The 16,614-nt window shown below is 34.9% G+C and overlaps 1 protein-coding gene across 3 annotated transcripts; it reads right to left on the bottom strand.

The window, feature by feature from the left end:
* Window positions 1–3,191: 3,191 nt before the first annotated feature.
* On the bottom strand, window positions 3,192–7,127 carry LOC149571866 (uncharacterized). 3 transcript variants are annotated; one of them, XM_089813284.1, is made up of 2 exons: window positions 6,465–7,087; window positions 3,192–3,509 (listed from the first exon to the last, which is right to left on the bottom strand). In XM_089813284.1, exon 1 carries the CDS (start codon window positions 6,818–6,820, stop codon window positions 6,485–6,487), a length of 336 nt encoding a protein of 111 aa, XP_089669410.1. In that variant the 5' UTR covers window positions 6,821–7,087; the 3' UTR covers window positions 3,192–3,509; window positions 6,465–6,484. The 3 variants fall into 3 exon arrangements, with proteins under 3 accessions (XP_089669410.1, XP_089669409.1, XP_089669411.1); XM_089813283.1 differs by lacking the exon at window positions 3,192–3,509 and adding an exon at window positions 4,856–5,177 and having other exon boundaries at window positions 6,465–7,127; XM_089813285.1 differs by lacking the exon at window positions 3,192–3,509 and adding an exon at window positions 5,332–5,524 and having other exon boundaries at window positions 6,465–7,088.
* Window positions 7,128–16,614: the final 9,487 nt, after the last annotated feature.

The raw sequence follows: 16,614 nt of genomic DNA, 5'->3' as shown, positions 1-16,614 counted from the left end.
TCTTTCACTGATGTTAGGAACCATGACCGATAACTATTGCAATTCATTCACATAAGCGTCAAGGGAACGATGCTGTTTTAGTTGTGCCAATTCACAGAAACTCACCTCAAGATCTTTGACATCAAACCTTTCAATCAGCTTGTTAGTAAACTCCTCATATGTAGTGATAAGGTTGTGTCCAAGAGTGACTAACCCATGATACCACCACTCGTGAAAAGCTCCTTCAAGATGTAGTGTGGCAAATCTTATGGCATCCTCTTCAGGCATTGTTCTCAAAGAAAGATAATTATCAAGCTTTTGAACCCAAGACCTAGCTGTGCATTTGTTACTTCCATCATAGTAAGGCATAGAAATCTTACCAAGTGTTTGTCGATAGTCATTTCTTGGAGCATATTGATCATTCCTTCCTCCTCTCCTATTCCTTTGATTCATGAATTGATCAAACACCCATATTTCTCTCATATCAAGAGGAAGAGTGGTATGCTCCAAGTAGGCCTGTCTAGCTTCATCTTCAAACGAAATAACTGGAGTAGCATATGTTTGTTCTTCTCTTAGTATAAAGGTGGGAAAAAGAGGCCTCGAGGTTGTTCCTCTAGTGTCTTCAGCATGATGTATAGACCTTCCCTCATTATCTCCACTATTTTTAGCGGTGTTTTGATTTTGAGTGGCTTGTTGATCCATTTTTGCTAATAAGCATGGCAACATATCAAGCATGGTATCAAATTTCCTTTCAACTCTTGCATCCTTATTTTCTTCTTCTGCCATATTTTGAACTGTTTTGCTGGTATCTCTTTCTCTTAATGCTTTTGAGGATGTATCCCCTTCAACTTGTAGATTCTAATATTGTTATTTCTGTTGTTCCTTGTTATAACATCTGATTTCTCTCTCACTCATCTGTTGTTTGACTAATCACAGGATGGCAAGATGAAAGCTCTAATACCACCGTAATGAACCTTGCTCAAATTGCTCACTAATTACCCTAATTTTCTACTTGTAATAAATGGTTGCAAGATCCACAATGAATGTAATTCTTTCTTTCATTTGTTAATACACTAAAAGCATATGATGCATCCACAACCAAGACATCTTTACAAGATCTGAATACAAACTAATATAAAAGCCAAAACTCTGGTATCATATATATATATATATATATATGCTTAATTCTAATAAAGACTAACACCTACAACAATAGCATATAATATGCATGAATAAATAGGAGAAACCTGGTTCTTGAAGTTGCTTTGAGTCTCTAGTGACAATGCAATCAATATCTCCAGGTATTATGCCCTAACGACAAGGTAATATAGTGTTCCTACAACAAGCTCCTGTAGCAAATGCCCTACTTATTCTTCCTCTTCACACCTGGCCCTTGGCCACAAATTTGGCACAATGAAGTGACTGCAATACCACCTCCAATTGGCAATAATTCAGGTGATGTTTCACACCCTCAAAATTGCTATCATTGGGAGTTTTCGTTCCCAAAGATAAATTGATTATCTGCAGACCCTTGGCTCCACAAATACACCTGCAAATGTTTATAACAAATCTGAATGCCTTCCCATGAGACTCTCTCCTCTCTTTATATTATTCCTACCCCCCCTTCTAGAAAAATCACAAGTGTTATCTTATTGCACCATTTTGGAAGCTTCCTCCTTTCCAACAATAGATGAGCTATGCTTCTCGACGATTCCCTAAATTAATTAAATATAAAGTCATCTTTTTAATTTTTAAATTATTTAATGACTTTATAAGAAATCAATTTAATTATTTCCACTTAGCCTTTGAAGGATGAAAGGCTAAGAAATCTATTGAGAGGCTAAAGAGATGGGGACATTACAAGTGCCACCTTAATCATAGTAATGGTGACAATTTTTGTATTCTTGTTGTCTCATGTGTTGTGTTTCACATGACATGTGTGCGAACATATTGATACATCTTAGTTCTTTTTTTTTCAAGTTGCTAAATCAAATTTGTCCTAGGTGTGTGACTTGGGGTTACACATTCATATCTATTTGAATCTCTTTATCTCCCCCTCTTCTTCCACCAATACTTTGATTTACACATTTATCAATGAAACTAAATAGCGATGTCGCAAATCCACTCTATCTATTACATTCAACAAGAGTACTTCCCTTACTCTTCCCTATTTCTTGTTCTTGTTTGATTTGTGTATCTCTTCTCATTGCTTATATACCCTCTATTTGTGAGGTTCAAGTCATTCTTATAAACTAACATAATATTTGTTCTTCTTATGAGTTTGATAATTACAATAAGTTTAATTATTTATAATATGATATTGCATGTCCATTATGTTTTACTTATTATCTTCCATAATATATAGCTCCTTGCTTAGTTTCACATCTAGCTATCGCGTAATGCATTTTCCTTTTAACACAGTAAAGAGCCCACTCTACCACTTTCCTATTCAGATATTGGTTTAGTAGAATCCATATGTTTAGTACATATTGACTATCTTTCCTTTACTCCTTTCTCTTACAATAATAACAAAGATTATCACAACAATCATCTAAATCAATCAAGAAACATTGGATGCTTCGCTGGCGATGTTGATCTACAGTTAGGTTGGCTAAGCTGTATTTAGTTTATGAATATCGTTTTAAACTAAGCATGATATAAATTCAAACTAAGATACTCTTGACCGTGAGTCTAAATAAATCAAATTTGGCATAAGGGTAGAATATAACACAATGCCTACCAAAAATGTTGAATAGCCTAAAGAAACTCAACAACAATAGAAAGGAAAATTTTAAGTTACATATCCATATGGAAATAGGATATTTAATAAAATAAGCCGCCCGCTCGAGGTAAAACCTCTAAACAGTGTTAAGGGAGTGCCTTTTCCAATCAATACATTTTCAACATTAACAGTCAAGCTCAGTTGAAGAGGTACCCGAATGCTATTATAGGGGATGAGTGTTCTTAAATTGTAACATGCTAACTTCTCTACATATTGAGAATTAAGCACTTCTTACCTTGTGCTACAAATTCTATTCAACTCTACATGTCTCGCCATGACTCAAGCAAATTAATATCAAATAGTCATTTAGACGACAAAGATTATGTAACTTCACAGAAGATGGTGAGAAACCTCTATGCCATCGTTGATGATCCTTTTCTTATGTTTAGCTCATTCCTTTTACTAATTTTGACAGATTTGACATCTGACAGATCCAGATTAGCTTTCTTATTATTATTTGAAAACTACTCAACCAAAACCACATTTAGTAATTTTAATAGATTTCGCAATTGACAGGTCTATGCTACCTAATTTTAAAAGTTCAAAAGATACAAATCCATGTTCAAATTGGGTCTGGATTTAGATGGCACGTCAACATTGCTTTGTTTGTTCTAAGCTACCTCCACCAAACAAGTACACAAAGGTCTACAGATTCTGAGGGTCCTGGCCTTGGTCAAATTGGAATATTTATTCTCTTCAATACCGTAGTTTTCTTACTCAGTCTTCAACAAACAGCAGCAAGAGGGTCCTGGTCGGTGATACAATGGTAGTATTCTTAGAAGCAAATTAACGACAATAAGAATATGAAAATTAAAGATTCAACAAACAAACTACGGTTATTATTTGAAGTATGCATGAGTTTGTTTGACTATGAATTAGTCTATTATCATTTCTTCTACATTTATATGGTCCAGTCCTGATCAAGATTAATGGTTTATTATGTAATGGTTGAGAAGAAGACAATACCAGAGTCTATGAAAGGTGCAGTCAATAATAGCCAAACAACTATTGGATTAAAGGTGCAACTAATTCTTGAATAATCAAGCTTAGAAACTCTTGTATATTTGCCCCAACGAGAAACAGATTTCAGATGCAAATACATATTTATACTTATGGATATAATCAAATTGAAGCAATTGACAAGCAAAAATGTTTTTTCCTCGCATCATTTTGAACATTGTCAGCAGTAGCTTCTAAGTTGGATCTGATTATTCACCAACTTGATGTAAGATTAGCGTCTTGAATGTAGAAGAGTAGTTATACATGCAATAAACAAAAGTTAAGTAAAAGAACAAGAAGTGAAAATTTTGTGAATTATGCATACAGTCAGATGGGTTGAAAGAAATCTATCTTGGCCATCTCTGTGGATGACACACCACTAACTGATTATTTCAACACAAAGTTAGCAGCAAAATTATAAAATGACAAGTCATGTAGAGATTAAATGTTGCATGTGAAACAGCTAGAGATAGGAACAGACCGTTACATCACCTGAATAAGAATATGCATTCTAGCCCGTCTGTGTGGGATGAGTAATATAAGTGTGCTCTTGTACCAACATAGGAGAAACAGTCAAGGGTCATGAGCCAAAAAATGTTGGAAGTGCAAATCAGTGTACTATCTGATACTTAAAGTATGCAACATTAAGCACAAGGCCTTATATAGTCTATGCTAATAACATTGTCACTGTTATTCAGATTATGCAGGGGATCTAGAGGAATGCAAGTCACCATTCAATTATTGAAAAATTTGGACTTGAGCACTCATATAGTGGGCAAGTGAAAGACCATCCAACATTTTCTCCGTCATCTGCTGAAGCTGATTATGTATGACATTATGCTTTGCCTGTAACAAGTTGGTTTGATTAAAAAGATTGCTTTAAGGAATCATATTCCTTGGGGAATAGATGCTGTTCTAAAATATCATGGTGATAGCTACATGGAAACAGGGAAGAAGAACAGAATTGAAATGCAATATCATTAATTAAGATTTTTTAATCTAAGCAAATGGTTGAAAATGCATTGACTAATTAGTCGGGAATGAGAAGCCAGAAGTGTTAATAAAATGCCTAAAGAATCAGCACGCTGAATCAAATTCTTGAAATATTTTACTGAGTTGAATTGCTTTGAATACTGCAATACTGCAATCAAAACATTTACACATGGTTCTTCAGTTCAATGGGCAAATAACGTTTTTTTCTGCTGGAATATCAATAACCAGGTACACAAATCATTTTGTGTTCATGTGATGATGATTTTTCATTGTTATTGCATTCCAACTCTAGGGTACAGAATATAATTTGGATCACGAGTGATCCGTAGCTAATTAGACCTCACACTTTCTGCCATATATTTGTGTATTTCGTTTCCTCCGTTTGTAGAGAAGATTACCCAAAATTATTTCCAAAGACTGCTGCCTGTATACAAACGAGCACTCAGACAGGTTTACTCTTCAGTAGCCAAGAAAAAGGGCTTACAGATAACAGTGCAGCTATTCATTTAATAAACCAAAAACAGAAATTTACAGAGTTCTTAGTCACTTTGAAATAGGACAATCCTAATGAATCAAAGTTTGGAAACAAAAAATGTTGTAACATTATTTAAGAGATAAATCCAGTTATTAGATATCGATCTTCAGATACAAACTTTAAGTTTACGGATATAAACCAAATATGAGCAACATATAAGATAAATGCAGTCTTCACTTTCTCTGTAAAGCAAATTGCACTGTGCGAGTACTTTTGACCTGGATCCCAACGTAAACCTGGAAAACTAAATATATCTGTCATGTCGCCATACCCAATAAGTAGCTACAAAAGGATAACTTAAATTGGATATCAAAACCCTAGCTCAAGACATAAAACCTGCAAGGTACAGACGATCACATTTTAAACCCAAAAAAAGAATTCATCTGTTTATACGCCTTCTCATGATGCAATAGATCTGTCGAACCCAACAATTACTCAGAAGCCACAACAATCACAAAAACAACAGAGCAAGAGAACAGAAACCGTCAATAGCAGAAAGAGATTGAAATATGTGGCCCATCTCTAATGATCCTAAGAGGGTAAAATCACTCCTTACCTGGACAATCTAAACCAATACGCACATAGTACTGGGCATTATTTTAAGGCTAGATTAACAAAAGTACTGTAAATCAAATAATTGTTCCTTGTTATCAGAAATATTTTTATTAAGGTGCTCCGGATACAACATATTCTTCTAGACAAAAGGAACATAAAAAATGATCCTCAATGAAGAAAGCATCTAAATGTATAGTCTGAATGGTGTGTTGCTTCAGATCAGCACAATATTCCACTTCAATCAATTGGCTGTATCTCATACGAAGAAATATTTTGTTTTATTCCTAATTAGTTTGGCTCTAACATTAGAAAACTCTGGAGATGGAGCAACCTAAACCAGTAGAACAAATGCATAAACAGATCCGGTGTGCATCAGATTTGATCCAATACTCCATTAAAAGAAGACAATTGGGCGTAAAGCATGTTGTTTATGTTTCACACTAGAAACAGTAATTAGAAAATAACTTTCAATAGACTTCATAGGGTATAATACAAAGCAAGCACCCTGCATTCGCAGAACCCATGATAGAGATAATATGGAGCAAGCAAAAGTACAATCCAACAAGTGCATTCATAGAAATTCAAAGCTCAAACAGAAAGCATAAAGGAATTTGACTTTACAAGAAAGGCTGCTCTTAGCTTCACCATCCTTGAACTATTTCAGTGTATTTGTCCTTGATCCAGCGAAAACTTTTGAAGAAAGAGGCCTTCATCTTGCCCTCCACGGTATAAACCTTATAGCTTGCTACCCTCTTCCTTCTCTTCACTTCTGGATCACTGAGACTCCAAGCCTTTGCAGATTTGCTCTTTGAGGTCTTAACACTTTCAAAGTTGCCATGAATATTGCCTGGTTCAGAGTAAGAGTTGCTGTGGGCGTATACAGAAGAATTAGCCTGAGACTGCCTGGCACTATACTCTTTCCCATTTACAACCTCTATATGCCTTTCCCCATAGCTCCTAGTCCTGTAATCGGCCATGGCAGACCTCAAATCGAAAGAGGGGAAAAACACCCAAATGCTAAAATCTGCCGGCCTTAACAAAAATGAGCGCCAAGATGGCCTTAAATCTAAGCAGCGAATACTAGGTTATTAAATCTTTTGAGGTGGGTTACATGACATGACCACACTAATGAAAAGATCTGTAACTATACCGATTAAAAGTGGCATCCATGATGCCATCAGGAAGGCAGAGAATCAAGAGCTCGATGAGCCAGAAATGCGAAAACGACGGCCCATGAATAGGTCTTCTGTAGAGCCCAATAATGATGACATCAACGGCGCCCCTGTGGCAATGTTGCAAAATTAGGATTCGTCTCTGAAAATAGAAATGCCGGAAATATCAAGGCAAAACTGGGGAAATCCCCAAATCAAAAGATATGTTAGTTTAAACTGATGCTAAATCTAGGGGTGCCCACAAATATTTATTAATAATTATATTCATGATCATTGCTTTCAATTAAACGAATCAATAAAGTCAAAAGGCTCTAGCTGACTGGGAAGCAAGCTCTGACGGGGTTATCAATTCTCTTTTATTTATGGGACCTTTGGACATGGCTATAAATTCTCTTTTACTATTGTATTGGGTCCCTAACTTACCTACTTAGGGGGAGGTGGTAAAGTTAATAGTTCAGATATTAAAGTGTCGAATCTATTTGGAATGGGATGATGCCCCTTTCTCTCTCTCTTTTCTAACTAATTCAAGAAAGGAAAAACTTAATAAATAAATAAAATTACAAAATATTTCATTTTAATTAAAATAATTTGATATTTGAAAAATAGAAAGGTTGCAGATCTTTATAAAGGTTTACAAAAGGATTAGTTAATAAGGGACAAGTGTATAAACAAACTTAAAGTTGTTATAGTTATGTTAAATAAAGGAGGGGAGTTCTAATTATCAAACTTGCACAAAGCATCATGAGGCTTGACATCTTCAATCAATTCTCAACCAACAAGATCAGTAATGTCTTCTCCATTCTCTTTCAGAATCAGGGAAATGGTGAGTTGTGAATGAGGGGATTTGATGTTGTTCGACTAGCCAAAGCCAATATTGTGGATGGGGAGGTTGAGACCATCCTCGACAAATAGGAGAGTCCCTAGGATTTTGATGCAAAGAACCATAGGAGTGAGAACTAAAATCTTTGAAACTTTCACAATTTGACCAAGTCATTGCACCTACACCAACACCCTCAAGGGGAGGTATAGTTGGGAGGAACCTAAGGAATAATGTTGGATGAATTGCCCCAAAGGTCTAGTAGCTCCCAAAGATGAGAAAATTTTAAGTGCAACTTTGTTATCTTGACTTGAATCTATGTAATTACTATTAGTGCAATATGATCTCATTAGTGTGTGTGTGTAAAAATGTGGTCTTGTGGCTATAACAATACACTTCATTAAATTATTACAAGTTAGATTAATAAGATAAAATGATCAAAGGAATGAAGCATAACCAACCTAACAAAGTGACCTATTGCCTTCTATCTAACATGGGTATGAAATGCTCTGAAAATCAGATGTTAATCAACGACCATATACTCCATTAGAACAAAGGATTTGAATGCAAATTAAGCTATTTTTGTGTACTTTTGTATGCAAGTAAGATGAATGGGTCTGGATAAATGGATCTAATATGCAAGATTAAATTAAATGATAACAACTAAAGCAATAATCGAATATCTTCAAATATGATGAACAATGTTTCTTCAATTGTGCATGTGAAATAAGAGGTGGGAGGCCTTCTTTTATAGAAATCCTCAAGTTGAGTTGGAGATGAGTTGAAGATGAGTCAAAACTAAGTTAAAGGTGAGTCAAAACTCAGTTGAAGGTGAGTTAGAATTGAGTTAGCAAATCAATCAAGAGAGTTAACAAAACCATTAATTCTGAGAAGCTCAGTTAATAACCATATCACCTTTACATGATTAGGAGTGTTTTGAAAAGATTAAGGAGTGGAGTGATCTTCTAATTTAGAAAGCTCAATTAACAAATCAATCTCCCTTATCTAATTTTGAGTTAACTCTTTTCATGATTTTGACTTATTTATTTATTTAAACTCAAAAATTTCCACAAATTTGGGATTTTGTGGAACTTTTGAGAGGATGATTGAATATTTATCTCAAATAATTAGATTTTCTCAATTTATGAATGTTTAATTCAATAATTGATATGTTTGAAAGATTTAATTCAATTTAATTAATTCCTTTTCTCATGGGTAATTGGCAAATGGGTTAAATTTAATTAATGTGCTAGGACATTTGATTAAATTAACTAACTTAGGATGATTTAATTGCTAATTAATGTTGATATTTAGGAATAAAATGATTTTTTGAGATTATTGCAAGTTATGGATTTTATACAATTTGATACTCATATTAGATAATTGATAGAAATTGAAATACTTTTTTGGTTGGGACTTTTGATGATTTCTGATCAATAATTAAGATTAGGGGCACCTAGTTTAGAGGACCATTTTTAGGTGATTACAATCAGTACACAAGGAAAATTATTATGGGTAATATAATGAGTAAAAAAGAAAAATTCTTAAAGGATTTCTGCCCTAAAATCATTGGCATGTCTAGATATTCTTTTGCAAGAGGCTTGAGAACATTATCGAAGTAAAAATATGTGCTAAGAAAAAGTTGTAGGGACCTAAAAGGTCTAAAAATTCATGAGACTAGTTTCTTATACACATACATGTATTGAGAGTGCACGAGTGGCTAGTAGGTATCTGTGTATAGGGGAAATTGTTGGAAATCTGATTGAAACGATCATTGGTAGAGAAGATTGATTGAAAGGGAGAGATTGTTGTTAAAAGAATGTTTTCAATCATTGTTTTGTCATTGATGTCAAACCTGCTATTTGTAGGAATGACATTTGCTTATAAGATCTAAGTACTATCACTTAGTTGATTGATGAAGAGGATTTGATCAACAAGATGTAACAAGACTACCTAAGGGAAAGGTTGAGTTATGATATTGTAATGAAGTGCAAGGATCAGCTAAGACAATGGTTAAATGATGTATTAATAACATACTCAAAGATATAGAGGTTGGCCACACTTAGAAACAATAGAAGTATAAGTTAGAACAAGGTTGACTGCAAAGCTTAAACTAAGTTCATTAGTGGGTGCCGAGCAAGCTAGTTGAAGCTGAGAAAATTATCAGAACTGGAGTCGAGCAAAAGGAAAATCTAGTGTATGTTGAGTGAAGTTCAAGTGCCAAGCATTAGAAAATCTTAGTTGGTGTCGAGTGAACCTTAGGTGTCGAGCATCAGTAAAACATAGTTGATGTCGAGTAACACAGTATGTGTCAAGCATCAGGATTTCAATAGTGTCAAGCTGCTACATTATTGTAAATATCAAAGATTCGCCAAATCTGAGTTGACAGAGTTGTTACCTTGAATTTTGTGAACTAGTTGGAGGATAAGGATGATGAGCTACTAGCACAGAATTTTATGTAAACCATTTTTGAGCGAATTCAAGAGGATTCTTCATGATGTTTCTATAAGGAGCATAATATGGGTTAGATTCAATGTATCCTACCTAATCCATACAAACTAAAATTTAAAGAGGAAAGAATCAAGTGGGAAAGGAACTCCAAGACTTCTATTTAAGGAGTCACAAACCAAGAAGCAAGAGCTGTTGGAGTGCCAAATTGTGAAGTGGTTAGAAAGGTGTTAAGGAGAAGACATCTAGGAGAAGGAAGAACAGAGCATAGAGACTCTACTTCAACAAGTGATCAGAGAGAGATGATTGCACTGGTACATTGAGCATAGAGACTTAAGGAGACTAAGCTTGAAAGGAGGGCAAGCAGTCAGAGTTGCAGTAACTAAAAGCCAGGCAAGGATATGAACTGAATGGTGATCTAAAATCTACAAGTTGAGTTGTAAGTTGTAATCATGTCAAAACCCCTTATTGTTACTCTCTAGCAATTATATCAGTTAGGGTAGAAGGAAAATCCTATGGACTTAGGTTGGTAAATCCTTTAATAGGGTGGCATTCCAAGTGAATGTTCTAAAGTCCTCTAACTAGGCCCACTTCTAACAGGGTGGTTAATCCTTTAACTAGGTCACATTTAATAGTGTGTTGTAAGCCTTTAACAGGGTAGACCTTTCATAGGCCATCAGTTCAGAAGAGTGAGAATTGAGTAGCATGTTACTAGTGGTTTTTCCCAAATTGGGTTTCCATGTAAATCACTGTGTTATGTTTTGATCTTTTATGTGTTATGCTTGCATGTTGATTTACAGTAACTTGCTGAATAGGAAAGTTAAAGCTTGGATGAACAAATAGTTGAATGGGCATGCTACACTTAGTAAAAAGTTTGAATAGGACATTTGGACCTAGAATAACTGATTCACCCCTCCCATCCTCAATTGTTCTAAAGCATTTCTAACAATTTCTATCAGAGCATTTGTTGATTTAGTTTCAAGGTACTAGAAGCAGGAAGATCAGGATGTCCAAGAGAGAAGTTCCCAAGCTCAACAAAGACAACTTCGTTGCATGGTAGAGTTTGATGAAATTGTACCTTGGATCAATAGGTGATTATGCAAAAACCTCAGTTGGAATAGAACATGTAGACCCAACAAGACCTCTTACTGCAGATGATTTGAACAAAAGGAAGGAGCACAATTATGCAATGATGGAGATTGCCTCTGCACTCTGTTATGCTAAATTTGATGATATCAAAGAATGTGATACTGCATTCAAGATGTGGAAAGCCTTGTTAGATATCTATGGAGGAGATCATAATGTTCAAAGAGTGAAGAGAGAAAGCCTTAGAGGAAAGTTTGATGACATGAAAATGGAAGAAGGGGAAAATGTTGCTCAATATGGATCTAGAATGAAAGAAGTGGTAAGTGCAATAAGGAGTCTAGGTGGTCAATTGGAAGAGGAGATTGTCAATATAAAATACTTAAGGACCCTACTCCCCATCTATGGTATTAGAGTTTTCACCATCCAAGAGCTAAGGTGTGCATAAGGAAACACCCTAACCTTTGAAGGAATAGTGGGAAGACTTACTGCATTTGAATTGTGCAACTTTGACAACTACAGACCTAAGAACCTTGAATCTACTTTCGAGGCCAAGATGACATTGAAGGACACTAAGGAGGTGACATCAAACAAGAAGAGAAGAAAAGGAAAACATGCATCTAGTGATAGCAGCACATATGAGGAAGATGTGGAACAGTTGGAAGCACTATTGGCTAGGAGATTCCATAGAGGCAAAGGTAAATTCAAAGGTAGGATGCCTATCATATGTTTTAATTGCAATGAAGTAGGTCACATTGCTATAAGACATACATAGAAGAAGAACTACAAAGAAGGAAACAAGTACAAGAACAAAAGAGAAGATGATAGCAGAGATTACAAGGACAAAGGAAAGAGATGCTACATTGTTGAAGAAGATTCTGATGAGACTGATGATGAAGTAGTCTATGTGGCCATGAAGGATGAATCAAATGAGGATGAAGTAATAGCACTAGTAACCTATGTGAACAAGAATAATAAGTGGATCATAGACAGTGGTTGCTCACATCACATGACAAGAGATAAAAGTAAGTTCATTACCTTTACTCAATATGATGGAAATAGTGTTAGATTTGGTAATGATGCTCCTTGTCAAATCAAAGGGAAAGGTTCCATTAAACTTTCTGAGAAAATCTCATGTGATAATGCATACTATGTTGAAGGATTGAACTACAATTTGTTGAGTGTATCACAGTTAGGTAATGTAGGTTGCAAAGTAGAATTTGGAAACAAATTTGCCAAGATCTATGACACTGATGGAAATCTGATAGGAAAAGGTGAACAAACTAGGAGTAACTTGTTCTACCTAGCTATGGAAGATGCAACTTGTCTTGTTGTTAGACTTGGTGATGTGTGGTTATGGCATAAAAGGTTGTGTCATGTTAACTTTGATAATCTGATTAGCATCAGCAAAAAGAAGAAAGTCAAAGGTTTGCCTAAACTGAAGAAGCCTGGAAATAAAATGTGCAAACAATGTCAACTAGGGAAGATGACTAAGTCTAGTTTCAAAAGAAAAACATACACTTCCAAAGAAGTACTAGAGTTAGTCCATACAGACTTATGTGGTCCAATAGAAGTGCAAAGCTACCTAGGAGACAAATAAAAAATGCTATTTGTAGATGACTATTCCAGGATGATGATTGCTATGTTTTTAGAGCAAAAATCTGATGCATTTCAAATGTTCAAGTGGTATTTGGCTAGAGTTGAGACGGAAATAGGTAAGAGTTTGAAATTCCTTAGATCAGACAGAGGAGGAGAGTTTACATCAAAGGAATTTAAGATATTCTGCAATGAAAAAGGTATCAAAAGGCAAACATCAGCACCAAGAACTCCACCTCAAAATGACATCATTGAAAGAAGGAATAGGTAAGTAATAAACTATGCTAGAACCTTGATGATGGAGAAAAATGTTTCTCTAAAGTAATGGAGAGAAGTTGTAAGCACTATTGTTTACACCCTAAATAGAGTTCAAGTCAAGAAAGGTATAAATGCAACACCTTTTGAACTATGGTATGGTCACTGACCTAATGTAAAACATTTTAAAGTCTTTGGTTGTAAATGCTATATTCTTAAAGATACTAGAAATGGCAAGTTTGATGCAAAAAGTGATGAAGGTATATTCCTTGGATACTCCACTAGAAGCAAAGCATATAAGTATTTAAATACTAACACTAACAAAATTGTGGAGAGTGCAAATGTAAATTTTGATGAATATGCAGAAGTCAAAGTTAATGAGTCCAAGCAATCATAGGATTATAGATCCTTTGTATACTTCTATGAAGGAATGATTGTTGAAGATAATGTTGCCAATCAAGTTGGAAATCAACAATAAATCTCAGTATCAGCCGAGTCACAACCAGTGAATGCCAAGCTGCATTCAGAAGCTGAGTTGTAGAATGAAGGAAATGCACACTTTGATTCTGAAAATAGTATACATAAAAGAAATGATGAAATACCAGATGAAGAAGAACAAAATGACTCTGAAGCTAAAGGATCAAACATGGAAAGAAGGTCAGAACCAAGGTTAGCCAAGTATGTGAGAAGACATCACCCTGCAGCTCAACTCATTGGTGACAAGGATGCTAGACTAATGAAAAGAAATAGACTAAGAAATGAATCATGTCTACTGAGCAAGGTTGAGCCCAAAATAGTGAAAGATGCTCTACAAGATGATGACTGGTATAAAGCTATGGAAGAAGAGATAGATTAGATTGAGAAGAACAAACCTGGACCCTAGTTCCTAGACCAACTAATAAGAATGTAATTGGTACCAAATGTGTGTTTAGGAACAAACTTGATGAGAATGGTGAGATAACAAGAAATAAAGCCAGACTAGTTTGCAAAGGCTATGCACAAGAAGAAGGACTAGATTATGGGGAAACATTTGCCCCTGTTGCAAGAATGGAAGGAGTAAGAACATTACTTGCATATGTTTCTTACAAAGGTTTCAAAGTCTACCAAATGGATGTGAAGTCTACTTTTTAAAATGATATATTGGAAGAGGAAGTCTACATAGAACAGCAACAAGGATATGGTTTGCAAATTACATAAGGCACTTTATGGTTTGAAGCAAGCACCTAGAGCATGGTATGAGAGACTACACAAATATCTTGTGAAGATAGGATTTGAGAGAAAAAATGACAACAACAACTTGTACATCAAGGATGAAAAAGGTAAAAACATTTTGATATCTGAAATCTTTGTTGATGATATAATATTTGGAGGAAAAGATGTTCTATGCAAAGATTTTGCTAATCAAATGAAGCATGAGTTTGAGATGTCAATGTTTGTAGAAATAAAATTCTTTATTGGATTACAAGCACATTAATTGAAGCATGACATATTTGTGAACCAATCAAGATACATCAAGGAGATACTCAAAACATTTGGATTGGAAGACTCAAAACCAATTAGCACACCAATGGCAACATGACATAAGTTATCAAAGAATGATGAGTCAATTGAAGTGAATCAAACAATGTATAGATCAATGATTGGAAAGTTGCAATATGTTCTACATAGTAGACCAGACATTGCATTAGCTATTGGAATAGTGGCAATATTTTTTGCAAATCCAAGAGAAAATCATCTGATGGTAGTAAAGAGAATAATGAGGTATCTAAAACGAACTAATGAGTTTGGTTTGTACTACAAGAGAAGTGAAAAGTTTGAGCTAAGAGCCTACACTGATGTAGATTGGGGGGGTAATATTGATGATAGAAAAAGCACCAGTGGAGGAGCACTTTTCTTGGGAAAAAGATTGATTACATGGACCAACAAAAAGCAAAGTTGTACCTCATAGTCCACTGCAAAAGCTGAATATGTTGTAGCTGCTATAAATTGCACCAATATTGTATAGATCAAACATTTGTTGCAAGGTATGAAGGAAGAAGTGAATGGGCTTATGATACTTTATTGTGATAATACAAGTGCTATCAACATATAAAAGAACCCTGTAATGCATGCCAAAACCAAGCACATTGCAATCAAGTATCACTATGTAAGAGAATTGTTGGAAAACAAACAAGTGAAGATGGAATATGTTAGCTCAAAGGAACAGATTGCTGACATCTTCACAAAAGCACTACCTAAAGATGTTTTTGAGTATCTTAGAGGTAAGTTAAAAATGATACCCCTAGGCAAGGCTACATAAGAAAAAGCAAAATTGCCCTACATCAAATGAGCTTATTATAGTAAAATTACATGTTGATGCAGAGGATACTTACTTTAGGACTCATGCCTAAAGTAATTGAAGTAATGAAGTTCCAAATCAATCGCAAGCTAGGTGACAAAGGGAGAAATTGAAAGAACTTGAAAATTCTACACTTGCATGATAAGATGCTAATATGTCTTTGGCATTGTTTTCAAAAAGGGAGAAATAATAGAAAATTGATCAACAACTGACGAGAAGATAAAGAATGAAGAAAGAGTGAGAAAATGCAAAAACTAATCAAATGAAGACTGAGGGAGAAAGATGAAGAAGTTGATCAAGAAAGAAATAGTAGAAGATGACTAATGCATATAGAGGGAGCAAATGCAAGAAGGAATAAAGGAAAGAGAAAGGATACAATAGCTAAGAGGGAGAAGTAGAAGTAAAATAATTAGGAGAGTAGATCAAAAGAAGGAGATGTGAAAATTGATGGTAACACAATTACTTTTTGACATTTGACTTACTGTTCTAACCTAGTTAGCATGTTGATAATTTGGTTAAATAGATTAGTCTGATGGTTGATCAGTTTGGTTTGCCATCAATGCCAAAAGAGGGAGATTGTTGGAAATCTAATTGAAAAGATTATTGGTAGAGAAGATTGATTAAAAGAGGGAGATTGTTGTTAAAAGAATGTTTTCAATCATTGTTTTTTCATTGATGTCAAACCTGCTATTTGTAGGAATGACATTTTCTTATAAGATCCAAGTATTATCACTTAGTTGATTGATGAAGAGGATTTGATCAACAAGATGTAACAAGACTACCTAAGGGAAAGGTTGAGTTATGATATTGTAATGAAGTGCAAAGATCAGCTAAGACAATGGTTGAATGATGTATTGATAACATACTCAAAGATATAGAGGTTGGCCACACCTAGAAACATTAGAAGTATAAGTTAGAACAAGGTTGACTGCAAAGCTTAAACTAAGTTCATTAGTGGGTGCTAAGCAAGCTAGTTCAAGCCGAACAAAATCTCAATTGGAGTCGAGAAAAAGGAAAATCTAGTGTGTGTCGAGTGAAGTTCAAGTGCCGAGAAAAGTAACA

Source organism: Cupressus sempervirens, chromosome 2 (genome assembly GCF_028749045.1).
Source record: "Cupressus sempervirens isolate cs-2001-9-10 chromosome 2, ASM2874904v1, whole genome shotgun sequence".
NCBI lineage: Eukaryota > Viridiplantae > Streptophyta > Pinopsida > Cupressales > Cupressaceae > Cupressus > Cupressus sempervirens.
Note: the sequence above shows the minus strand (reverse complement) of the source record. Positions and strands in the feature narration are given on the sequence as shown.

Bases quoted from the DNA above. Each gene is read 5' to 3' on its own strand.
- LOC149571866 (XM_089813283.1), bottom strand. From the start codon at position 6,820: ATGGCCGATTACAGGACTAGGAGCTATGGGGAAAGGCATATAGAGGTT.